Below are 27,217 nucleotides of genomic sequence, written 5' to 3' on the forward strand. Positions count from 1 at the left end.
ATTTCAAATTCTATTATTTTTGACATATATAAAGTTGCGTATTATCTTCCTTTTATTTTTTTAAAGGCACAGTCATTGTTGAACATCTAAGCATTTCACTACATATTGTACTTTATGTACTTTATAATACATATGTGACAAATTAAATTTGCTTTGATTAAACAACACCACTATAACCGTTAGATTTAGAAACAGTTTTTATTCACTGACCATAAAGCTTTTGAATAGCCATTCATTCTGATAAATACTTGTTCTTGTATATATTGTATGCATATGTTGCTTTCACTATATGATATTGTATTCATTGTCCTTTTTATGGCTTTGTACAACAATCTCTAATATGTTGGAAACGTGCGCTATGTGCCATCTTCAGGAACATGACTGAGGAGCCCATTCCACACTTACACAACATACTCATTTCTGTGTGTTTTGTTATCTGTTGTCACAAAGGGCCCCCAATTTACCTATAATATTGCCCATTTCAGGTGCCACACTGACATTAATCACAGACAGACCCAACCAGGACTGACTGCACATATCAATTATCATTAACTCAATGAGAGTAAAGAGAGTGTACAAAAATCAAGAAGGGGAGTAGGTACAACTTTTTAATCACTTATTTTAAGATTTTTGCAAAAATGTCCTTGTGCCTGAGGCGGAAGCAAAGTGATTACATATGGGTAGGGATGTGAAGAATTTTTGTATTCGATACTAATACCAACAAAATTTTACACTACTTGATATTTTTTGATATCACCACAAAAACAAGAAATCTCATTCAATAGTTACCTGTATTATTGAAGTGAAAAATATGGTGCCTTTTTTGTAATACAATATAAAATATATAAATACTAACAGTAACAACAGCTTTAAAACACTACTATATCCATTAAGTAGTTAAACAACTATCATTTAAGTAAGCGTGTATTGGCATCAGTGAATACCAAAATACAATGCAAGGCTTGAGTTTCAATGTCAAACAACCAGTGGGGTTTTTAATCTTGAGGGGATTTCAGCATAGAGTTAATAAGAATGACATATCATGAACCACCTGATTTATCTTAACATGCACACTTTCTAAATTTATTCTGACATTTGTGTCCAGTAACTAAAAACTATTGCTTAAATGTAAAATATCAAAGTATTATATGTGTACTGTTGAATTAGTGAATTTCAAGACAAATCCAGCCATTTTCATTTAGACCATTTCTTTAAAGTTGTTTTTGTAACAAAATGTTTTTAAAGTCTGGTGTGTCAGTGATCCAATCACTTAGGTTTTTAATATTTACAATTATTAGAATTATTTTGGAATAATTAGGTAGTTAAAAATATTACTAAAAAGTATTATTTAACAGATAAGTCAAATTAATTTGAATTTCAAATACCAGAAACTTGTGGTGCTTTAATATTCCAAATGTGCCTTTCTTTTTTTTTAAACATTTGTTCTAACTTTAAAGGTTCCTGTGTGAAATGAAACTTGTCGGTTTTACAGGACTCCTTTATTTCAAAAGTCCTGTTAAACAACACTTGTTTTGCCATTTTCCAGGTTTCCTATTTGACTGATCAGACTGTGTACAGATCCAGAATTACAAAAATGACTTGGGCTATCATGATCTGTGTTTAAAACTGTGAGACAGCATTACACTCTTCAACGTAACATTCAAATATATGGCATGTACTTTCACTTATGGTTTATGCTAATGAACATTAGTTGGCCTTTAAAAGCCAAATGAATGACACAGATGCAGTGTTTGCAGATTCATATTTAGCAATGAAGCATGCTGTTTTACTTGTCCTACCAACTGTGTGCTTCTCTGATAACGCGTTTCTGTTAACAAAGTAAATGTCATATTAACAGAGAGATGCACCATGTCATTCGAAGCACTGAAACACTAAATAAAGTTAATGTTGGTATTAACAAATGGAATATCTGATGTCATTACTGGTGTAGAAAAGCCACATAGCCACTTCATTTGAATTTTGTTTCAATGTTCACTTGCTGCAACTGCTGTTAGCATCAGCAGTTCCCCCACATCCTACAGCCTTATATATATATATATATATATATATATATATATACACTGTGTGCACAATTATTAGGCAAGTGAGTATTTTGACCATATCATGATTTTTAATGCGTATATTCCAACTCCAAGCTGTATTAACTTGAATGCTTATTGGATTTAAGCACGTCAGGTGATGTGTATTTGTGTAATGAGGGAGGATGTGGCCTAAGGAGATCAACACCCTATATCAAGGTGTGCAGAATTATTAGGCAGCTAGTTTTCCTCGGGCAAAATGGGCCAAAAAAGAGATTTAACTGACTCTGAAAAGTCAAAAATTGTAAAAAGTCTTTCAGAGGGATGCAGCACTTTTGGAATTGCTAAGATATTGGTGTGTGATCACAGAACCATCAAACATTTTGTTGCAAATAGTCAACAGGGTCGCAAGAAGCGTGTTGAGAACAAAAGAGCAAAATTAGCTGCCAAAGATTTGAGAAGAATCAAGCGTGAAGCTACCAGGAACGCATTATCCTCCAGTACTTTCATATTCCAGAGCTGCAACCTACCTGGGTGCCCAGAAGTACAAGGTGTTCAGTGCTCAAAGACATGGCCAAGGTAAGGAGGGCTGAAACCCAACCACCACTGAACAAGAAACATAAGTTGAAACGTCAAAACTGGGCCAAGAAATATCTGAAGACAGATTTTTTCAAAGGTTTTATGGACCGATGAGATGAGAGTGACTCTTGATGGACCAGATGGATGGACCTGTGGATCAGTAATGGGCACAGAGCTCCACTCCAACGTGAAGGTGGGGTACTGGTATGAGCTGGTATTTTTAAAGATGAGCTAGTTGGACCTTTTTGCATTGAAGATGAACTCAAAATCAACTCCCAAACCTACTGCCAGTTTTTCGAAGACCCTTTCTTCAAACAGTGATACAGGAAAAAGACCATGATTTTTATGCAGGCCAATGCTCCATCACTTGCATCGAAGTTCTCCACTGCGTGGCCAGCCAGTAAAGGCCTTAAAGATGAAGGAATAATGACATGGCCCCCCTTCCTCATCTGACCTAAACCCTATCGAGAACTTGTGGGCACTTCTTAAACGCTAGATTTACGGGGGAGAAAAACAATACACCTCTCTGAAGAGTGTCTGGGAGGCTGTAGTCACTGCTCCACAAAAAGCTGATCGTCAACAGATCAAGAAACTGACAGACTCCATGAATGGAAAGGCTTATGACTGTTACTGGAAAGAAGGGTGGCTATATTGGTCATTGATTGATTAATTTATTTTTTTTGAAATGTCAGAGATGTTTATTTGTAAATTTTGAGGTGTTTGTTTATTATTCTCACTATAACAGATGAAAATAAACAAGTGAGATGGGAAAATTTTCATTTTTCCTTTAGTTGCATAATAAATCTGCACACTAATAGTTGCCTAATAATTGTGCACATATGTATTCCCCTAATGATGTTCACACTCACATTTCCGTTGTGAAACATTCAGGTTTCAGGTTTATTAACATTTTGGATTGACTGATAGCACTGTGTTTGTTCCATATTAAAATTAATCCTCAAAAATACAACTTGCCTAATAATTGTGCACACAGTGTATATATATACATATATATATATATATATTGTCACGCTTGGGTCACAGATTTGCACAGAGACACAGTAGGTTGTAGAAACAAGAAGGATTTTTATTCAAACACTGCAAACACATGAGCTTAAACGTGCTCCATGACAAGTCAGAGATGACAGTTCCGCTAGGAGCAGAGAGAGATAAAAGCAAACAATCAATTCCAAACTGACAGGCTGCAAGGCTTATAAGTCGGAGTACCGCGAGGCTTGTATTACGCGTTATAGTGCAAGGATAAGGAGCAATGTGTGTAGTCAGTGTTTCAGGGTTTGTGGTTTTCCCAGGGGCTCTGTATCTATTTGGGGTGCGATCAGCCCTCCAGCTCACACCCTCCCCCTCAGCTTTATTAACATTCCTGTGAATCAAGCGACTCTCTGTACCAGGTTCATTTAGTCGGATAATACGTCTGCATAGACGTGTTCAGAACCTGGTCGGTGCTTTACTGTGAAACTGTAAGGTTGTAAACCCAGAAACCATCTCATTAGACGAGAGTTTGTATCTTTCTGTCGGTACAACCACTGAAGTGGAGCATGATCAGTTACCAAAGTGAAGTTTCGTCCCCACAAGTAATAGCGAAGGCTTCCACAGCCCACCTAATTGCCAAGCATTCTTTCTCAATTGTAGAATAATTGCGTTCCCTAGGAAGTAATTTCCTACTCAAATATGTGATTGGATGTTTTTCTCCATCAAAAATTTGTGACAGGACTGCACCCACACCAAATGCACTTGCGTCTGTTTGCAAGATAAAATCTTTTTGAAATCCGGGTTCCTTAGAACCGGGTAAGAAGACAATGCTTTTTAAATCGTTGAAAGAGCGTTCGCAATTTTCTGTCCACAGATAGGTCGTTTTTCTGCCTCTAGTAAGTTCTGTAAGAGGAGCAGCTCTATGTGCAAAATTTGGAATGAATTTTCTGTAGTAACCAGCGAGTCCCAGAAAGCGCGTACTTGTTTCTGTGTCTCAGGTCTCGGGTAAACAAGCATTTCTTCTATTTTCCTTAATTGTGGCCTAAGTAAACCCTTGCCCATAGAATAGCCTAAGTAATGAGTCTCGGACATGCCTAGTTTACATTTCTTAGGGTTAGCAGTAAGGCCAGCCTGTCTCAAGCTTTCAAGAACGGCTTGAAGCCGCTCTAAGTGTGTTTTCCAATCATTGCTAAAAATCACGACATCGTCAAGGTATGCCCCAGAATATTCAGAATGAGGACGTAGGATCTGATCCATCATACGCTGAAAAGTTAGAGGTGCCCGTGAAGACCAAGCGGGAGTCTTGTAAATTCATAGAGTCCGTCAGGAGTCGCAAATGCCGTTTTCTCACAACTGCTAGCCTCTAAAGGCACCTGCCAATAGCCTTTCGTGAGATCTAGCGTGGAGATATAGCTCGCCTGACCCAGTTTTTCCAACAGTTCATCGACACGGGGCATGGGATAAGCATCGAATTTAGAGACCTTATTCAAGCGTCTGAAATCGATACAGAACCGAACCGAACCGTCTTGCTTTGGGACTAATACGACTGGGCTGCACCAGTCACTTTACTTTCACGAATTACACCCAGTGTCAGCATCTTTTTACCTCTTGCGCAATATTTCGCGCTTCCGGTATCCGGAACGGCCGCATCTGTACGCGAACATCAGGTGCAGTGGTAATTTTATGTTTTGTAATGTTAGTCTTGCCTGGTAAATCTGAAAAGACATCAGTGTTCCGTTCTATCAAAGATAACAGTTCTGTCTTTTGCGTGTCAGTAAGATCGTTACCAATGGTAACATCGGTCTGAGAAACAGCAGCCAAGGAAGTGTTAACCTCTTGTCGGTCGTGCCATTCCTTCAAGAGGTTAATGTGTAAAATCTGGAATGGTTTGCGCCGGCCCGGTATTCTAACCTTGTAATTTACCGGACTCATACGCTCCTCAATAATGGCGGGCCCTGCCATTTAGCTAAGAATTTGTGTGGATCCGAGGGAACCAGTACCAAAACACAATCGCCAGCTTTGAACTCATGGAGCTTGCTGCGCCTATCGTAAAGAGTTTCCTGTTCTCGTTGTTGGTGTTCCACAGCAATAGAGGAAAGTATAGAAATTCTGTCTTGCAACGAAATTAGTCGATCTGCAAAGCTTCGACCTTGAACTGCTCTCTCGTTTCCTATCCATTCCTCACGCATACCACATCCAGGATGCCTCGCGCGCCTGCGAATAACAACTCAAGGGACTCAAGCCAGTGGACGCCTGTGGTGATTCTCGCACGCGTACAAAACAAAAGGTAGGACAGTGTTCCATGTTGTGGGATCATTATGAGCAACTCGCCTGATCATCTGTTTCAATGTTTTGTTAAATCGCCGGTTAAACCATTCGTTTGAGGATGGTAAACAGTAGTACTCAATTTCTTAATAGCAAAAATGTCACACAATTGTTTCATCGCAAAGGAAGTGAAAGGTGTGCCTTGATCAGTTAAAATTTCTCTAGGGATACCAATACGAGTAAAAGTATCACATAATGCTTTGGCTACAGCCAAGAGTTGGCCTTTTCAGCGCAATCATTTCTGGATATCGTGTGCATAATCAACCAACACCAGCAAATATTGGTACCCATCCTTAGTCTTAGGTAATGGTCCCACAATATCTAATCCCACACGCTGAAAGGGAACTTCCAATATGGGCATAGGACAAAGGGGAGCCGAGGAGGCTTATAAGCAGAGACGATCTGGCAGTCTGGACATGAAGTACAAAATCGTTCAACATCTTTTCCCATATTAAGCCAATAAAATCGTTTTGATAACCGGTCTCTAGTTTTGTCGGCACCGAGGTGCCCCAAGATGTGTGAATGTGCCAGATGCAAAACAGTTTCCCTATGTGCTTCAGGTACCACCAGTTGTTCAATAAATTCCCCCTCCAAATGATCTGAGATCACTCTGAAAAGGCAACCGTCCTTTTCTATAAAGTGTGGGTTTTCACACCCCGAATTACGCTCTTGGTAATAAGAGTCATTAGCAGGGCGAGCCTGTTTAAATGCATATTCTAATGAGCTATCAGTATGCTGCAAACGCACAAAATCTGATTGTTCGTTAACTCGGTTTGTGTTCGGGCGTTTGCAATCTGGGAAGATGTAGAAGGACCAGCCCATTCTGGAAGATTGTCGGGGGTGACCTCCTCCGTCTCGCTGGAGAGATCGGGTTCAATATCTAAGTTGGGCTCTAGATTTTCCCCAGCCGCTACCAGTTCTTTGTCTTTTTCTTCTTCTTCTCCCCCCCCCACTAAGTTCATTAGTGGACTGGACTACTGGTCCCTTACATTTATTAATCAGTTTCGGAAAAAGGGCATTTCTCCGTCCTATGAGTAATGGCCAAGGGCACGAGTCTGAAACGGCAGACCAAACCTTAAAGTGGCGACCCCTATAAGTTAAAGGAAGAAGTAAAGTCTGATAATCTTTAACATCACCATGTACACAGCGTATTTTTACAGTCTCACAGTCTCTAAGGCATTGTTCATTAAGACAGTCTCGTCTCACAATACAAAGGTCACTTCCGAGTCTAACAATGCTGAGATTTCTCTGCCCCAATTTCACCGGGATCAACAAGCCATCTTTTCCATCCGGATATGTAATAGTTGAGCAACAAATCTCGCCAGTCCAATCTCCATTGAATGAGCTGGAGACAAGCGACATTCTCTTGCCAAATGGCCGAGTTGATCACACCGGAAACATCTACAGTCGGCTCCGTTTCCGAAATATCCTCTGCGACGTCCACGTCGAAGTGCTCTGTAGTGTCCACGGTTTCCTCGCCGCTGTTGCCGCTGTCTCCCCAGAAACAGGCGTCCATCTACGACTGGATTTCCGGGTCCTACCTGACCCCATTAGATTTTCAGGTCCTGCAGCTTGTCGATCGAGCGGCGAGAATGTCCTGGACGTTCGTTCACAGGTTGCGAAGCAGCACGAAATCCACCGCTCTTTCTCCAAGCGGACTGTGAACCCTCTAATCGTCTGGACATAATCGTTAATGATTTAATATCATGACGTAGAAATTCATCTCGAAGAACTTCAGGTATGCCGGCCAGTAATATATTCACGACAACTGTTTCCATCACGTCTCCTTCAAACCAGCAGTGCACTTTATGTATCAAATCTTGAATTTGTGCACGGATTGGGTCATCCATGTTTAGTTTCCAGTCTTTAAGTGCATAAGTTTTAGACCTCTGAAATAAGTCTTCGGCGGCATCCATCTGTGCAACCACTTCTGGTACCACTTGTCACGCTTGGCTCACAGATTTGCACAGAGACACAGTAGGTCGTAGAAACAAGAAGGATTTTTATTCAAACACTGCAAACACATGAGCTTAAACGTGCTCCATGACAAGTCAGAGATGATAGTTCCGCTAGGAGCAGAAAGAGATAAAAGCAAACAATCAATTCCAAAACTGACAGGCGCAAGGCTTATAAGTCGGCGAAGTACCGCGCGAATTACGTGTTATAGTGCAAGGATAAGGAGCAATGTGAGGGTGGTAGTCAGTGTTTCAGGGTTTGTGGTTTTCCCAGGGGCGTCTGTATCTATTTGGGGTGCGATCAGCCCTCCAGCTCACAATATATATATAAATATATAAGTAAGCGCGTGATGTCCCCAGCACAACCCTGACCTATATTTGCTGGTTAGAAAATGGACAAATGCTTGGAAGGATGAATATCTGTAGAAATGCACATTACAAATAGAGAATTAATGCAAAGCCTCTGTTCATTTATCGGGACTGTGTTGGACACTATTTAAAAGTAATTAATCTTGTTATGTTGTCATCTCCCTTTACAACAATACAGCTGTAACACAATAATACAAGTGATACAATAATCCATTTAACAATAATACCAAAAAATACAAGTTAAATGATTGCACCTCTTTTGATTGGTAATGTTGTTTCTCAAAGTCTGGGTAACACTTTAGGAAAAAATGCACTTATTAGTCATTTACTATTATGAAACAAGACCTTAACAAACACTTCTTTGGGTCTTCATAGCACTTATAAAGCATCATTTAAATGTTTATTCACCTGTGCAATATGGCCTACTAACAAAACTTCACTTTGGAATGGTCTGAGGTGGCTTAACTGATACACATTTCTCTTGATGTTACATACAGTACAGGCCAAACGTTTGGACACACCTCCTCATTCAATGTGTTTTCTTTATTTTCATGACCATTTACATTGGTAGATTCTCACTGAAGACATCAAAACTATGAATGAACACATGTGGAGTTATGTACTTAACAAAAAAAGGTGAAATAACTGAAAACACGTTTTATATTCTAGTTTCTTCAAAATAGCCACCCTTTGCTCTGATTACTGCTTTGCACACTCTTGGCATTCTCTCGAAGAGCTTCAACAGGTAGTCACCTGAAATAGTTTTCACTTCACAGGTGTGTCTTATCAGGGTTATTTAGTGGAATTTCTTGCTTTATCAATGGGGTTGGGACCAGCAGTTGTGTTGTGCAGACGTCAGGTTAGTTGGACAATCATTTATTTTTCAACAGGACAATGACCCCAAACACACCTCCAGGCTGTGTAAGGGCTATTTGACCAAGAAGGAGAGGGATGGAGTGCTGTAAATGGTCATGAAAATAAAGAAAACACATTGAATGAGGAGGTGTGTCCAAACTTTTGGCCTGTACTATATTTAGTATAGGACCTGTGAATCCTTCACATTAACAAGTCATTTGACCATCAAGTCAACGTGCCGCACTGCACAGAGAGGAATAACCTACTGCATCTATTGATGTTTTATAAGTATTATGAAGAGCAGAAGAATCCCTTTTTAAGGTTTTGTTACATACGAGGAAATGACTGCACCTAAACTAAAGTGTTTTCCCAATCTGTTTCTGAACGAATTCCATAATGAGATAAGTGGCAATAAAATGAGCCTCTGTGTGTGTGTGTGTGTTTTTTTTTTTTATTTGCTTTTTGCCTTCTGAACTCTTTACTATGTAGAGTTGCAGCACAGGTTTATAGCAAGATGGTGCAATTACCGTAATCAAAATCATGAAATGCTTATTTTAGTATTGCAACCTCAGCATATAAGTGTATATGTCTCATGTAAAGGGGTTATTCTGCATAATTCTTATTAAAAATACAAGATGGTGTTGCTTCTGTTTACAATTTTCATATCCATGTATAATGTAATTTATTTACTTAAGATATACATTTGCATTCAGCATAGCTAATTTACTATATATTTCATATTACCAGAGTAATTTTTTAGTGTAGAGCAGACACCTGAGTACTAATGGGACCCCTTCATTTTTCATGGAGTATTTCACACAGCATCAATAGATAATCTTAGACCCGAAGATCTGCAGCTGCAGGGGGAATGCTAAGGGCTCTACAGTCAACATTACCTCCAAATTTCTAACTCCAATGCATGGGACTTGGGGATAGATAACTTGGTTGTCCCCCAAGCCCAAGTCTAGAATCTGGGAGAAATGAGTATAATGATCTAGTGACTTTTATAATCTCATTCTGTAAATGTTCTATTTAATCAAATTAAGTGCTTATGCACTGTGAAAATGATGGATCATTCTTCTCAAATTATATCAATACACCAGAGAAGCAGTATCTGAAGAGCTGTGTGAAGATCTTGTTGCCAAACAACAAAAAAACCACAGCTGCAGAAGATGATGTGCATAGAATAGCAATTGCATGTACCCCTGAACTGATGGAAATGGAAAGCTAAGGGAATTGTTTAATCTTGAACAGAGACATCTGCAGGTGACATAACTCAGCTCTTCGCAATTCTTTAAAGTTGTTGAACAGAAATTTCAGTTTAGTGAAACATGTTCTCAAGGATAGAGGTGGAAAGGAAGTGTATTCAAACCAAGACACACAAAATAACCAGAATCCTAGAAAACTGTTTGTAATGGTGGTAAACATCTCTGTAAAAATTCAGGTACAAGTTTAATTATATGGTTGTTTCTCAATCTTGTTTCAAAGATAGTGGGGTTTGAAACAGAGATATTGGAAAGCTTGCATTGAATCTAAAAGGCAGTCTAGAAGGTTTTACCAGACTTTAATAGATGCAGTTTCATAGATGATAAACAAGTTTAAGAACACATCTAATCAAATATATGTTACATTGAAACCATGTTATGCTCTCGCTAAGGAGTGTTTTACCCTAAACAGTCAAATAATCAGCTAGGTGCTGTCCCTTAAAGGGCACACCATCACAAGGCACTTTAACAAGCAAACTCAAATTGAATAGAAAGTAAAAAGAATAGTGGAAAATCATCATAAAGGAAAAAGGTGTGAAGATTCAATACTATTAAAGATATATTTATGGCATATGGAAGAGCACTGACAAGTGACCACTAATGGAGATTCATGGACAGATCATACTGTTAAATACACTTTAAGTCATCCGAGGAAGTTTAAGGAAAAGGCATGAAAACCAGAGATAACATGTCCATCCAGTGACTCAATAAGTGAGCCTGAGCAAGAAAGGTTAAGGAGGTCAAACATAATCCATCAGAATATGAAATAAAACACGGTCATCCCTTGTGCCAGTTATGCCATTAATTCACCACCTCATCTTCAAACATTATCTCTCTTGGATCTGTACAGTATAAATAAGGAAATTATCTACCTCTTATACTTATAATAACAGATTATTTCTTTTTTTCTTACACTAATTCAGGGAAATGAAGATGGTGATGTGGACAAAAACAAGTGCTGCACACTCTGCAATATGTCCTTTACGTCTGCAGTGGTTGCAGAGTCTCATTACCAGGGAAAAATTCATGCAAAAAGGCTGAAACTACTGTTAGGAGAACAACCTGAAAGAAACAACAAAGGTAAGATATGAAGTGACTTTTAGTCTGCACAACATTTTCATTTGTTCACATATTCGGGACACTGTAAAGTCCAGCCAGGTACGGGCAACAGGGAGTGACACTGTGCTATTAGTGGCTTCCTTCTGTGTATTATGATGGACATTCCCTGTGGTTATACTGAAGGGACATCTGAGGCCACCAGAGGGAGTTCTGAGAGAACATTCCCTGGATGTTTTACAGGAAATCCCTGACCTCAAAAGTGTTCCAGGACTTCAGACCAGAAGTGAGGCTAAGGTTACATCCAAGTTTTTATATTTTCATTAAAAAAAAAGATCTCGTTCTGTTGCGGTGTGAAATTTTGTATATAAGTTGATAAATATTTTGAATTACTTTATTTGTAAGTCAGACAAAGCAAATGTAATATTAGTGTAGCAGCAATGCTTAGATGATTAAAGAACCAAAACCCAAGTCTTTAGGAATGACTTAGGAATTTATGGCAGGGATGGAGGAAGTGTCTCAAACTAGTTTGGAAAGTGATTCTCTGAAGGACAGGAAGGCCACCTAGTTGGAAAGTTTCATCTTACCAAATGGTCTTGTGTGCGGGTGTGAAACGGCAGTTTGTGGGATGTAGCCTAAAAGCCATAAACCAAGCAAAGACCAAAACTGAGGGGTGTGTTGTGCCCGAATTCTATTGGTCTAAGGTTGGCTGTTTGGTTTTGAGTCAGAAGTTGTTCTGTACCACAAAGCTTAGTTGGCCGTAGGATTTGGACAGAGAATGTATACATTTCGTTTGCTTTACCCCTCCCTCTTGCTCATCACCATTTCCATGAAAAGGACAACACAATAAAGAAAGCCATAAATGATGACTTAACTAAAAACATTTAAGTAACTAACAAATCTGTGTGCTGCCTGAAACTACACATCAGCATTTATCAGGTTGTATAGTTGCCAATATATAGTAATACTTTGCTTATTATTATTTTACTAGCTGTGTAAGCCCATGCTGTAAAAAATCCCGGGGTCCTAGAAACTATTGAAATTCGTCAGAAAAAAATTGAAATGTAGAGATGTCAGGAAATTGAAAGGATCTATTCTGGGCATCTCTCTCCTACAAGGTTTCATTTTTCTGATGTGCTTGCATCATTTGTGTATTAGTGGCAGGAGGCAAAGTAAAAGGGATACCATTTTGCCAATGTGCTCATCTCGCTTCTGTATTAGCGGCTAAGCGAGTGACTCTTTCTTTGGAGGTTTTGTTTTGCCGACATGGTGGCCTTGCTTGTGTATTAGCAGCTAAGCAAGTTTCTGTTTCCTCGGAGGTTGTGCCTTTACCTAGACTCCACCTATCATTTCCGGGCTGGACGGACAGACTTCCATGCGTAGACGTTTATATATAAATGAATGTTATCAATAATACATTTTTTTAAAGTCGTAACTTAAATCCTACTTGTCTTTTACTCTTTGCAATTGGCAGAGGTTATAGATGTAAAAGGGAAGGTGGGGAAGTTATAAAGTACAATACTTTATAAACAGTGGTAAATCTGTGATATTTAAGGGATTCTGTGAAAGGCTAGACATTAAAGAATATAAAAGGGGAAAGTAGAGTAATACAGAACTCTGCCAAGACAAAACACCTTCCACACTACCTTTGTCAGATTGTCTACTAAAATGACCAAAAATGTATATGATGTAACCACTCACTTAGACATCAGCAGGAACAAGAATAGGAAGTGTCCACCATGCACTTATTTGCATCTTGCATTTACAAATGAACAGCAATGGTGAAAATGAAAAAAAAAAAAAAATGAAGAGATTTTTTTTTTGTTTGGACTGATGATAAAGTGGAATTGTTATTGAGAGTAATGCACTTTGCGACATTACAAGTATATCAAATATGAAAAAATCAAAATTGAAAATGTATGCAGCATTCAAATTGAATAAAGCACAATTTAGATGCATACAAGTAAGCAATGCAACAAGCGCCATGGAAAGCATCTTCTTTATGTCCAATATTTTGGAATATGATTTTTTTTATGTAAAGGATGATCAATCAAGGAATAAGACATCGTAGTCTGCATTTTCAAAACTTTTGATTTTCATCTATTCATATTATAACACTGAGCCAGAATTTTCAGAAATATCCAGCTCTGGAGAACACTTTCAAAAGTCTCTGTTTTCAAGGATTAAAAACTCCAGAGTAGTGAGGATGAAAGGCAAAAACATAGACTAATGGCTGCATTTTAAAATCAAAATCTAGTAGTGTGGACTTGGCCTAAGTGTCCTATTTTAGAGTATCTTTTTATTTTCAAGGTGTGGGTAATTTTGGGTTAACAATAAGTAGGAAATGTGTTTTCCACTCAAAATTCAAGCCCTCATATAGAACCAAATGTAGATATTATTAGAGGCTGTTCTAAAGGTGAACTTCCATAGGATGTACAAGCAAGCGGCTCCTCTTTGTTTCATGTTATTCAGACACTTTTTCAAAGGATGGTACAATTCTATATCTATACCTCTTATTCTCTTTCTTTTCCTCTGTAATCAGACGTTCTGGAGTGTTCTTACATATATAAAACATTCTGTGCTTGACATGACCAGTTGTGTCCAATTTTGAAGTTTACCTTAGAATGTTTACATCTGAAAGGAGACTAGTCACAGAACTCAAATTCCAACTAATGCTCCTAAAACAGAACAAACTGAACAACTCTTATAAGTATGAATAATTGCCAATAAAATATATATGTAAAATAGCTAGCAAAAAATCACATACAAGTCTATATAATCTTAGAAACCATAAATAACAGTGATTAAGTATTGATTGCATTTGCTACACACTACATATGGACTTCAACATCAGAGTGCAGACAAGCTGCTCAAAGTTCTAAAGTCATATGTCATTATCATTCGGAGGGTCCAAACACAAAAATATGGACTTGTCTGACCTCATCTCAATAAAAGAAGACCCCTTTATGTCTGTCAGTCCAGCTGTTTGCTTCTTTTTGAAGGATGCTTCTGGTTTTTATACTTTATGGGAGCAGTCAGAAAAGCTTCCTTTACTTAGCTGAGTCTGGGGTTCTTTTAAAAAAATCCATCAAAATGTTCAGTTTCTGTCAGGAAAAGAGATAATTCATATCACTGCTGCCTCCTATTCTCTTGCTGTATTTCTCTTCCTTATTTTCTGCTGAAAATGATTGAAAAAGAGCAGCACTTGGGAAGGGATCTAAATTACTTTACAAAGAATGTTAACCAACCTGGGAAATTAAGGGTTTGTGAAATAGGGATTCATAACTTATTTTTATTACTTTGTGCTTCCTCAGGACAGGCAATTTGCAAGAGAACAGAAAGCAGGCTAATCAAATCGAATCTGTACTCTCTGATGAACCTGAGTTTTGTCTTTTTTTCCACCCCTAAAATCAGATAATGTCTTTTATACTGTTGCATGAGGTAAAGTAATCAGTACTCAGCATGTGGATTGTTTGTGAATCTTGTATAGAGGACAGAAGGGTGAGGTGAACATCCCATCCAGCATGTTGTCACAAACACTTGCTGGACAATCCAAGTGATCAGTCAGGACCTTCTCCGGTTAAGATACCATAACAGAGGAAGATTGGAGGACTTGGATAAAGATCTTGATGTTGCTCCAGATGACGAGGGTCAGCAAAGTGATATTGTTAAGATTTAGACAGGGAAAACAGGGGTTACTGAGAGAAGCTTCACCAAGGTGATCTTCTGTGTTTTAAGGATTTCTAGCTGATTTGGAAGTGTTTCTTGGGAATTGCAGATTGAGCTTAAAATGGACCTCCACAACATATCCTAAATGAGTCTAGAACAGGGAGTAAGTTGCAACAAGGGCTCAATTGATAGAGTGGAGAAAAGGGAAGAGGAGACATTAGAGAAAGGGAGCAGGGTAGCAACAAGGGCTCAGTGGGTAGAGTGGGAAAGAGGAGATCACCATTAGAATAAGATAATGGAAGGTAATAACTACCTGTGAGAGATTGGGGGCTTGGGTGCCAATAAGGGGAACATATTTTATTTAGTGAAACTTAAGGGAATTTAGATCTCATTGTGTTTCATTCAATTAATAGAGAACACCAATCACAATGCTTTATTCTGATTTTGATTTTCTTAAGCATCCTTTTCAACTCTGAGTTTGCTTAAAGATTTTTGGCTTTGTAATTTTTGATCTCCCTGTCTTCCTTTTAACGGCTTTCACTTTAATCTTTGATCTGTTTTCATTTCCTTGTTCTAGTCCTCCATTTATCTCTCATGTTTGGCTAAGCCATAAAAAAATTCACTGACAGTAATTAGATGAAAACTGGAATTGGTCCTCCTGTGCACAGACCTTGATCCTTTCCCATTTTTCTTGCTTACCTGTGGAAAGCTTACACTGAAAACTGTACATTTGATTGACTTTATTCATCTATTTATATTCTTAACTCAACTTTTCCAGTTCATAAATAAGGTTCAGAAACAAGTATGAACTGGAGATAATAAAAAGAACACCTTTTTTTAAATCTATTCACAAACTTCTTGTATTTCATCAACAGTTTGACTACAGTAGTGCAGCTCCTCATGCCTCACCTCCATTTCTAGCATTTTTATGAATCAGGAACCCAAATTCCAAACTATTGTAGCCATTCAGGTCAGGTTGGGAAGCATGCACCAGTACAACACATTACTGCATCCACCACACAATGAAACAGCTCGGGATCCTGGTTGGCAATTCCCCTCAGGCAGACACATGGTTCAGTCACATCCTCCAGAAATGACCATCTATCTGCCATAACCAGGTATTACGTGGGTATCCCCTTTGCCTGGTCCTGCCGCTCTGGTTCTCATCAATGAGGAACTGCAAGCTGGATCACCGTTGGGGAATCATTCCACATGGCTTTTGTGCCATAACTGACACTCCCTCACAATGCAGGTAATGTGCCTCATTCGGGACTCTGTGAGCAACCGCTCATTCAACACAAAGTCAAACCATTGGTATTCTCCAAAGAGACACAGTACTGAAAGAGTCCAGTCTTCATCTCAGTTCATTGGATAGCATCCATGTCATGCAACTGTATAGCAAAACAGGAAGCACCAGGACTTTTAAGACTTGGATCTTCATCCTTTTGGTGAGATATCATGTGTGCCGCACACCCCTATCTGGCAACCTGTTCTCCCAATCTGTCTACTGACTTCATAGGAAAAATCACCAAAGACATGAATGTCACTGCCATTGTAGCTAGTAATTATGAAAATGTTTTTAGTATTACTAGACTTTATCAACTAATATCACAGTGCCCTAGACATCCTTAAACAACTCTGGGAAAGACCTCTGTATTAATATCTGAGGCAAGAAGTGTAATTTGCTGATTCACAAAATTCATTCTGTATAACTCAGAACAAAATACACTGAAATTTAACTTAAAATTATACATCAGACATATCTATCAAGATCAAAAAGATCTAAAATATATCAGGGATTAGACTGTAATTGTGAACACTACCATGTAGTGCTGACCTAGATAGGATATAAGTTTTCAATTATAATAAATACCCCAAATCCTCTCACAGCAGTGTTTGGAGTTACATCAGAAGGGATTCGACTATTTAGTGATAAATTACAGTGATTTTCTACACTGTATTGTTAACAATGTAAACTTGCTCAACTGGAAGAATCCTAATGTGCTCTTCATAACTCAAAATTAGATTATTTTCACAGAGCTTCTTTACAATTTGGCAAGAATTCATTAATGTTATTCTAAAATAAAACCGCTGGGTTCATGCCAATGTCTATGTTCAACTAATGTTGTTTTAATCAGTATAAGGAAGTATGATATAATGAGCCCTTCATTACTAATTAGCTCTCGGCACTGGTAAAGGGTGTAGTTTATAGTGTTTTAGATTAATGAATCTTAACTCTTTCTGTGATTTACTGGATTGATTATATTTCTGATGTGTTGATCTTTTATCCTTCGTTCATAGAAAAATGTGTCTGATTGTTATATTACTCTTTGTCATACATATAGCTGGAAATAAATAAAATTGTATTATTCAAATAACAGATCAATCAGCATAACCACAGAGAAACTCGTTATATGTTTCATTCATTCTGGCTTTGCAAGAAAGTGATTGAAATAAATATACCAGCCTGTACGGAGAACTCTACAAGCTGCTTTCTGCAGAATTACATCTAACCTCTGAAGTGGAATAACTGACAATTATTGAAACATATGTTAAAATGACAAAGCATACGTGTTTTGATTTTCTGATGTGATATTTCACTGTTTCCCTGTTTTTACAATAGGCTAAATATACCTAAACTCTTAAGTATTCACACTTATCTGCTAAAAATACAAAAATACAATTTTACAAAGAGTTTGTAGCTGCTGGTTATTGTTCCTTAGTAACCAATCATGATATTTCTTAAAAAAAATATTATAGAGTGTCTGGTTGTCTTACCACAACTCAACCATTCTATCTGTGAACTTTTGCATACATGTTTGCAAAACCATAAACACAGATTTGCATCCTGATTGGTCATTGGAAATTAAAATGCAGGATCGGCTTGTTCGATGTCTCACACCTGATGAACTCAAGCATACAATGCCCACAATTTTGAGATGTCAAACCTATAGGGAGCCCATAAGCCACTTGGATCATGCTGGAATGTATCATTTACCTAGCAAGTGGTAATTTAATGACCTTCAATAACATGTGCCAAATTTAAAAACAACTTGGAAGCGTACAAGTTGGGTGAAAATTTCATATTGTACAATTGCCGTGAGTTATTTTTTTCAGAGTTCTAAAACTATGTTTCAAATCCACCATTGTGTATCACACAGGTTTTGAAAGAGGAAACGTTTAAAACACGATATAGGCTGGTTTTAAATAGATGAGGATTTACAAAAGTTGAAAATAGAGAAATTGAAGTCTATCTGGTAGATGGTTGCTTTTCTTTAAATAAACAAGTGCAGCATATCACAATATTTTTGTTGTGGGCAGCTTTAGAGCCATTTGTTTTATCAGATGTCTGAACTGGTTGATCTTTCCTCTCCTTACAGAGCCATTATTTAACTGTAAAACAAAATGAGATGCCAAGCTAGAATGGAGGAAATATAAAGTCAATAAAGATGTTTCACAGCACAGGAGATTACTTCCCAGCCACCTGACAAGTATGGCTGCCACACTAAACTAGAAGGCAAATCATGATCATGATAATAACTGCTTCTGGGAATATCTTGTTTAGACAGGAAAATGATAAGTATTGTTCTGCTTAGGTCAAGGAAACATTCAGAAGCATTAAGCAATGAGTAGCATCTGTCTGTGAGATTGAGCGCTATGATATGGAAGCATTAGTTTTGAATAGATGTTTTTTGTCCACTACAAATTTTTTTATAAATTGAGCGTGATATCCCATTCCTCGACCTATTCACAGGTATATGATTGCTATTTCATTTGTCAAGTGACTTCTGTTAGCATTTTTGTAGCAGGTTTCTTGCTATACTTTTTAATAAATTCAAGGATACATTGGCTGTCTTTCGTTTTTTAACTGTCACAGGCAAATTTCAAAAATGAACCCTCCATTACCAGCTTTTTTGCTGTGTTTGAAGAAAAAAACACTTTCCAGCTGTATTTAGATGAATTAAGCCATATATATGTGACCATAGTGGAAGGAACAGTTGAAGTCTTCATGATTGGATACTTCAACTGAAATAGTTCCATCTAATCTAGAACATTAGGACATTAGAAACATTTTGACAAGAACAGGACATTCAACCCAACAAGCTTCACAATTGTATCCTCTTAATTTCTCCAAAATAATATCAAGTCAAGTGTTGAATGTCCCTAATGTACTACTACTATACCCCACAACTTAGTCATTTATTCCATGAGTCTATGCTTCTTTGCGTGAAGAAAAACATACTGATGTTTGTGTGAAATTTACTTATAACTAGTTTCAATCTGTTCCCCATGTTTTAAAGTAACAGCCTGGATCCACTGTACTAACTTCTTTCACAATTTGAAAAACTTCAGTTATATCACCTGTTGATCTGTTTGTAAAAAGATTCAGCTCTTTCAGTCTTTCCTCATAATTTAAACACTGTGGTTCTTGAATCTGACTAATCTCTCTTCTGTAGCCTTTCTCTAGCACTGTTGAGACCAAGACTGCAAACAGTACTCCAGATGAGGCCTCACCTGTGCATTATAAAGCTTACTGTACTTATAACCTTCTTTGACTTCTAATCTACATATCATGCTATATAAAACTAACATTCTGTTAGCTATCTTAATGGCTTCTGTAACTGTGTGGAAGTAGACTGTGACATTACTGATCTGTACTGGGTTTCATCCCATTTCCAATTATAAAACATTTTTCTTGCCCTTACTTAAGCACATTACTAATCTAGCCCAATCAAGCCTTCCCTTTCAGCTGTCCTCCAATTACTACCAGTTCTCCTTTTCTAAGGGCTTCTGTAGCCAGAGCCACCTCTTCTTATATGCAGATCATCGTGTGTGAGGCCTGTGATCAGAGGAGATTCAGGATGTCCACTGAACAGCCATTGGATTGCATGTTTTTGTCACTTGATTTATTTGACTTGAGTCAGATAACTCCTCCCACTACCCTAATCTTAATCATAGTATAAACAGGTGTATCAAGTAATATCACTGAAGTATAATGTAAAGCGACGTCTTCCTTAATGGAGCGAAACTCTGAAGGCCTGCAGCTTGACTCTATTTGAGGTTACTGCTATTTTATGAATCATCCAATTAACATCATTGACAGTGACCTGATGAGATCATTTTCCATTGCTGTGCAATGAGATGACTCCAAGTCAACACCAGTCAGGGGTACAGTTTGCTAGGATATGTAGCTATGAGACTATGTGCACTCCGAATTCACCTTGTCTCTCTGATCAACTTCTTTGCTTATAAAAGCAGTGTGTTCCTTTACATTTGTTGTTCATCTTATGCTATTTCAATCAGAGTAACTGTTTAATTCCTTTTCTTCATCATAGTTTGCAGTGGTTGCTGCACTTGTTTTGCCCTGTTTTTATTTTTCATTTTGTTCCCTCAATATCTTTTATATTCTGGACTCACACCATCATATGACATCTGTGTGGCTAGCAATGGGAACTGCCACTTCAAATGTTATAACTGCGTCCATTTAAAAATATGAAAAATAGAATACAAAATGGCATCAAGATGAAGTCGCCACTGTAATCTTTAATGGAATAAATAACAAGAAATACATATATAAAAATTCCTGTCATGTAGGCATTATGCTTTTTCAGTTATTTAGCATTTAAAAGATCAATTAGTTTTGTATACTGTATATTCTACCATTTTGTATTGTTTTAATGAGTACAGTAATCCCTCCTCGATCGCAGGGGTTGCGTCCCAGAACCCCTTGCAATAGATGAAAATCCGCGAAGTAGAAACCATATGTTTGTATGGTTATTTTTATATATTTTAAGCCCTTATAAACTCTCCCACACTGTTAACATTATTAGAGCCCTCTAGACATGAAATAACAACCTTTAGTCAAAAGTTTAAACTGTGCTCCATGACAAGACAGAGATGACAGTTCTTTTTCACAATTAAAAGAATGCAAACATATCTTCTCTTCAAAGGAATGCGTGTCAGGAGCAGAGAATGTCAGAGAGAGAGAGAGATAGAGAGAGAAAAGCAAACAATCAAAAAATCTATATGTGCTTTTGGGCTGTTAAGTATGCCGAAGCACCGCGATAAAGCGGCATTTTTTAGAGGAGCGTCCGTATCCTCTAGGCAAACAGCCTCTGTGCAAACAGCCCCTCTGCTCACACCCCCTCCGTCATGCGCAGAGAATGAGAGAGAGAGTGAGAAAGACAGAGAAAAGCAAACAATCAAGCACCGCATGGGAAGCATATCGTATATCATTGAGGAGTTTTAGTTAATACGTAATACATGCTCTGATTGGGTAGCTCCTAAGCCATCCGCCAATAGCCTCCCTTGTATGAAATCAACTGGGCAAACAAATTGAGGAAGCATGTACTATAAATTAAAAGACCCATTGTCCGCGGAAATCCGCGAACCAGCGAAAAATCTGTGATATATATTTAGATATGCTTACATTTAAAATCCGCGATGGAGTGAAGCCGCGAAAGTCGAAGCGCGATATAGCGAGAAATCACTGTACTGCCATTTTGTTTACAGTTGCTGTCTCAGTTGACATCACTTTATCCACATCTCACCATGCAAAATGACTTTAATAGCCGAAGCTATTTAAGATAGCGATGCACAATACCTTTTATCCTAACATCGGGATATAAATAAAAACACAATTTCCACTTATGCTTTCTTTGCGATAGGCACTATTTTGCTAGTAGGGTTTTTGAACCTTTGGCTCTGTCATTTTGAGCACTGTAAATATAATAAGTATTTATTACATGCTAGTTTTTGTATATGTTGGGGTTTGTGGAGCAGCAGATCATGTTTCTTTGTCTATTTTGTATTTTAATCTTTATTTCTGGCTAATATCTTGTTTTTACTATTTATGCGATGCCATTAGAAGCATCATGTGAACTTGATTGTCATATCAATGACATTGATGCTATAGATAAGTGATGGTTTCAGTAGCTCTTGGTAGATGAAATGAGACTTGGATTAGTGTAGTTAGCATATTTCCAAGTATGCTCTTTTGCTAGGTTGATCTTCTGTTTTCTGATTCTAGCCTACGTTCTGGACTTAAATTTTTGTCTTGTCAGTTGATTTGTATATTATCACTCCATTTTGAATTTCTGGTTTCAACTTTTTTCTTATCCTTTACTGTGTCTTTTTTCTTTACCATTTCCAGGTCTTTTGCTACTTGCAATAATCCTCAGACAATTTGTTTGCCTCTTAAAAACTACTTTTCTTAGCATTTAGGATGTTGGTCACCATTTTATCCTGCTTTCCTAGAAACAACTTTTGGTCAGTCCTTTTGACTATCCTTATGAATTAAATATAACAACTCCTTTCCCTATTGGATTAAGAAGAAAATATCACCTTATGGCTGACAGTTTTCACCTTGGTACTACTATAAATATTATTAATAGAATAGAATATAATATTGATATATATTGATATTATATTGATATAATAGAATGACAGAAAAATTGTTTTTGTGTAGAATGAAGATAACATGATAATTACAATTACAATTAATTTTTGTATAGCTCAAAATCACACAAAGAAGACAATAAAAAACTCCCAACAAAAACCCATGTAGGAGGAAAAAAATGGAGTAAACCTTGGGAAAGGCAATTCAGAGAGAGACCCCTTTCCAGGTTGGCTGGGCGTGCAGTGGGCATCAAAAAAAGGGGTAAATACAACACAATACACAGAACAGAACACAGTAATCCTCAGTGCAATACTATAGTACAATAGTAATATTACAAGTGCAGCATAAATTACATTCCACAGCTTAGTCAACGCTGGGCCAGCGCTGATGAAAGGACCCTTCTACCCGATGATTTCAGTGCTCCTCCATTAGAAATGTGTTTTCCTTTGGCAGGCAAACAACTTGGCAGTAGGACAGCAGCACCAAGTGCCACATTTGAGTACCAAGAAGAGAAACAGAATAAGTGAGGGATAGTAACAAATTGTAATTATCATGTTACTTATGTTGTAGTGCTAATGACTAACAACAGAGATGCAGTCTGTACAGTTAATCATCAGCTCTAGTCAGGATATGCTAAACTGAAGTAGTGAGTCTTCTCATAAGTAGTCCGCCATCATGAGATGTTAATGTGTGTTCTGGTTTGTAAGTCATGATAAATTTAGATAAATAAGCCAGACCTTGACCATTTAAGGCTTTATATGTTAAAAGGAGGATTTTGAACTCTGCCCTAAACTTAACTGGGAGCCAGTGTATGGATTTAACAACTGGAGTGAAGTGTTTGTATTTCTTGTTCTTGTAATAATTCTTATAACAGCATTTTGGATTAACTGGAATAAGTATAAAGAACAGTTTGAACATCCAGTGAACACCACATTGCAGTAGTTAATCCTACTAGAAATAAATGCATGAATTAATTTCTCAGTATCCCGCAAATTTAGAAAATGACTTAATTTCCCAACATTTTTAGGATGGAAAAAACATGGTCTGGACAATTTTGTATGTGCACTTTAAATGACATACTAGAGTCAAAGAAAATGTCTAGATTGTGGGCTGATTCAGTAAAACTAATGGTGATTCCAACTGAGTTAAATAATGTCAAAATACTGTTGTAATCAGCGTAATTCCCTCCAGTAATTAACGTCTCTGTTTTAACTGTGTTTAAAGACAAGTGCATCCACTCCTTTAATTCACTAACACAACTAATTAAAGATAACAGTCTGTGGTGACCACAACAGCACAATACCAAACAGTATTAAAAAGTTCATGAAAAAAATTCTCATGTTACTCAAGTCGTTGTCGAGACATCTAATGGTATGCTCAAAAATGTTTTGGATTAGGAATTTTAATTAATTTTTAGTACATTTTTTAAATAGCTTCAAGTTTTTACATATAGTTTTCTAGTCATGGATTCTAATTTTTTTTATTAATTTTTAAAATTCCTAATTTGGTTCTATAAATAATTTTTGACCATATTCAACAACAGTTTATTTCAATCAAGTGTCACCATTTTGTAGATCCCTTTCCGATAATACTCCGGTTGTTGGGGGTGTGCTCACAGAGGTCATGACCTTGACCATTTTGGAACAAGGGTTTATGGGTCGGCTGAGTGGCCATCTTTTATTCAAGTCTGCAGATGCAAAACCCATTTTTGACTTTTGTTATTTTCAAAGGAATTCCTCTTGTGAAATCTTCTGGTTTTGACCTTTCATCTATTTTACTATGATTTTTTTTCTCATGGGCCTTCTCACACACATTCCATACAAATGTATATTTACAAAAATATTGTTAGATGGAGCATTTCTATGTGGTAGGGCAGCTGTGCAGACATCTTTCTACTTCACCCTGCAGCTCACCATATACCACTTCTGGAAAATTATCTCATGAACAAAAAGGGAACATTGTCAGATATTGCAGAGGATTTGAATTGTGGACCCATCTCCTTACCACATACATTGGTCAGGAGTCCATCCCAATAATAGCTCATTGGTTAACATTGTGTTTCACATGATATCAACAATAGTGTACACTAAAATCCATGTAAAATTAGATTCAAAGTTTTATTAAAAGCTAAAGAAAAACTAGTGAACACTTTCAGTAAGAGATAAGACTTGTACTTGTGCACATCCATGACACTTCAACAAATTCAAAGTCAATTTACTCGAGTAATTTCATAGACCGCAGCTTAAAAAACCTGACATACTTTAGCTATGACTATCAAAAAGTAACGACAGGAGGCACATCTACAATTTGAATGTTTGTTCATGTCTGAGTGTGTTCTATTTTCATTTAGAAAAGAGTTTTCCAGAGATGATTTTTTAACATCGCTTTATGAAAAATGCATGTGTTTGGGACAATGTGAATGGATGACTTAACATGTGGATTTTGCAACATAAATACCTTGAGATTTATTCAAGGACATTTTGATGTTCAGCATTGGTCAACAGCAAACATTGGTCAGAAATTTTGTTCTCTGTTCAGCATGAAAACATGAAAAAAAAAAATCAATCTGCCATCACCACAATTACTTAGGTTCAGCATTCCTTAAATACGGGTGGCATGTGGCGCAGTGGGTAGCGCTGCTGCTTTGCAGTTAGGAGACCCGGGTTGTATGTACAATAAGTGCACACACAAACCCCCAAAACTCCCCCAAAGTAAGATGCTGCAGATGTTCTACCAGATGGTTGTGGCGAGTGCCCTCTTCTACGCGGTGGTGTGCTGGGGTGGCAGCATAAAGATGAAAGACGCCTCACGCCTGGACAAACTTGTTAAGAAGGCAGGCTCTATTGTAGGAGTAAAGTTGGACAGTTTAACATCTGTGGCAGAGCGACGGGCATTAAGCAAACTTCTGTCAATCATGAAGAATCCACTGCATCCACTGAACAGTGTCATCTCCAGGCAGAGGAGTAGCTTCAGTGACAGACTTTTGTCACTGTCCTGCTCCACTGACAGACTGAGGAGATTGTTCCTCCCCCACACTATGCGACTCTTCAATTCCACCCGGGGGAGTAAATGCTAACATTAATTTTATTTTAATTTTTTTCATTTTTATTACTATTTAATAAATTAATTTAAATTTAATATTTTTTTATTATTTTTTTCTCCAGCCTTTGGAGTTTTTTTTGTTTTTTCTGGCCATCGGACCTTACTCTTATTCTATGTTAATTAATGTTGACTTATGTTTATCTTTTATTGTGTCTTCTATTTCTCTATTCATTTTGTAAAGCACTTTGAGCTACATTTTTTTGTATGAATATGTGCTATATAAATAAATGTTGATTGATTGATTGATTGATTTAATTTAATATTGTTTCTTTGTATCAGTATACTGCTGCTGGATTATGTGAATTTCCCTTTGGGATTAATAAAGTATCTATCTATCTATCAAAGTCCAGGCCTCACACTATGCCTCTATTGCTTCAGGCCACCTCCACTCCTCTCCTTCAAGCTCTGTCCTTCTCCTCAACTGACTCCAGCCCTGAATAAAGGGAGGTGGCCCCTTTCATAGTCACCTGCATGTGCTCCAGGTGCTTCCCGGCAATCTTCTACCGGCACTCCCCAGTGTGGCGGAAGTGCCAGCTGCGTACCCGGAAGCACTTCCGGGTGTCCCCGATCCTCTTCCCCCCGATCCTCTTCCCCCACACCCGGAAGTCCAGGGCTCTGTAGGCATTGGGGCGCCCCCTGGTGGTGACCATGGGCCCCTACAGGGCTGAGCTTCAATGCTCTCTACCCATGGTTCCCAAAGCAACCAGGGCGGTCGCCCCCTCATGGTCTGGAGGAGGCGCAAGCCCGCCTCCGGTCCTCATGGGCGTCCCGGCTGGGTACCACTCCCAGCCGTGTGCCACATAGGTAACTGAGCAAGCTGGCTGCTTTTATTGTGGCTGTATACTGAGATACAAGCTCTCTTGCACATCATGCCTTGACAGGCTCAAAGAGACATTACTTAACTCGTCCCTCGCATTCATAGTGTTAACAAATCAAAGTCAAGCTCTGGATTTAGTTGAAAAAAATATGAAAAATATACTTCAAAAATAATAGGTGAAGCCTGGAAAACAGTAGTAGCCATGAGGCTAAACAGAAAGTTGCCAAACTGCATGTGAAAAAAAAATTGAGAAAAAAGCAAAAAGCTTCAACAGGCTGGGAATAAGAATTTGGTTAAATTATAAAATCACAAATTTCAGATTACAAAAAACTTGATTAAGTAAATGAAGTAGCTCTATTATAGATTGCCAAGTACAAAATAGTTGGCAGAATGTGCTAATTACAGTGTGTTGCTGCACCCACCACATGATGGACCACCGTGATTGGGACCCAAGTGTAGCTAAGCAATGGATGACACCTCAGCACCACACTGGAACAGTGTGAGGTTTTTTTACAGTGGCTGGAGTGCCAATCCTGCCACCAACCCCCAAGTTTTCCATCATAGACCACATCTTAATAAACCTGTAGAGCTGGTTGACAGGTAAAAGCATATAATGAGCATTAAAGTATTCTAAAAGACAAAGCAGGTCATGATCAAGGATCTGATCAGACATAACACATAATGACTATGTGGTTGCCTACCTCTGTGATTCGCAGATCTCTGATACTAATCTGAGATTTCTCTTTCCTATATTTGTGACCCTAAATGGGATTAAGTAGAATTAAGAATTTATCTAT

At 37.9% G+C, this 27,217-nt stretch overlaps 1 protein-coding gene across 2 annotated transcripts in view; it reads left to right on the forward strand.

Moving 5' to 3' along the window:
• Positions 1 to 27,217, forward strand: part of zmat4a (zinc finger, matrin-type 4a) — a 459,635-nt gene that overhangs the window by 322,893 nt on the left and 109,525 nt on the right. For both annotated transcript variants that reach the window (XM_039768478.1, XM_039768477.1), the window contains one exon: positions 11,301 to 11,457. In XM_039768478.1, the coding sequence (XP_039624412.1) occupies positions 11,301 to 11,457 (157 nt within the window). The remainder of the gene's footprint in view (positions 1 to 11,300; positions 11,458 to 27,217) is intronic.

The sequence above is a fragment of the Polypterus senegalus genome, chromosome 11 (genome assembly GCF_016835505.1).
Source record: "Polypterus senegalus isolate Bchr_013 chromosome 11, ASM1683550v1, whole genome shotgun sequence".
NCBI lineage: Eukaryota > Metazoa > Chordata > Cladistia > Polypteriformes > Polypteridae > Polypterus > Polypterus senegalus.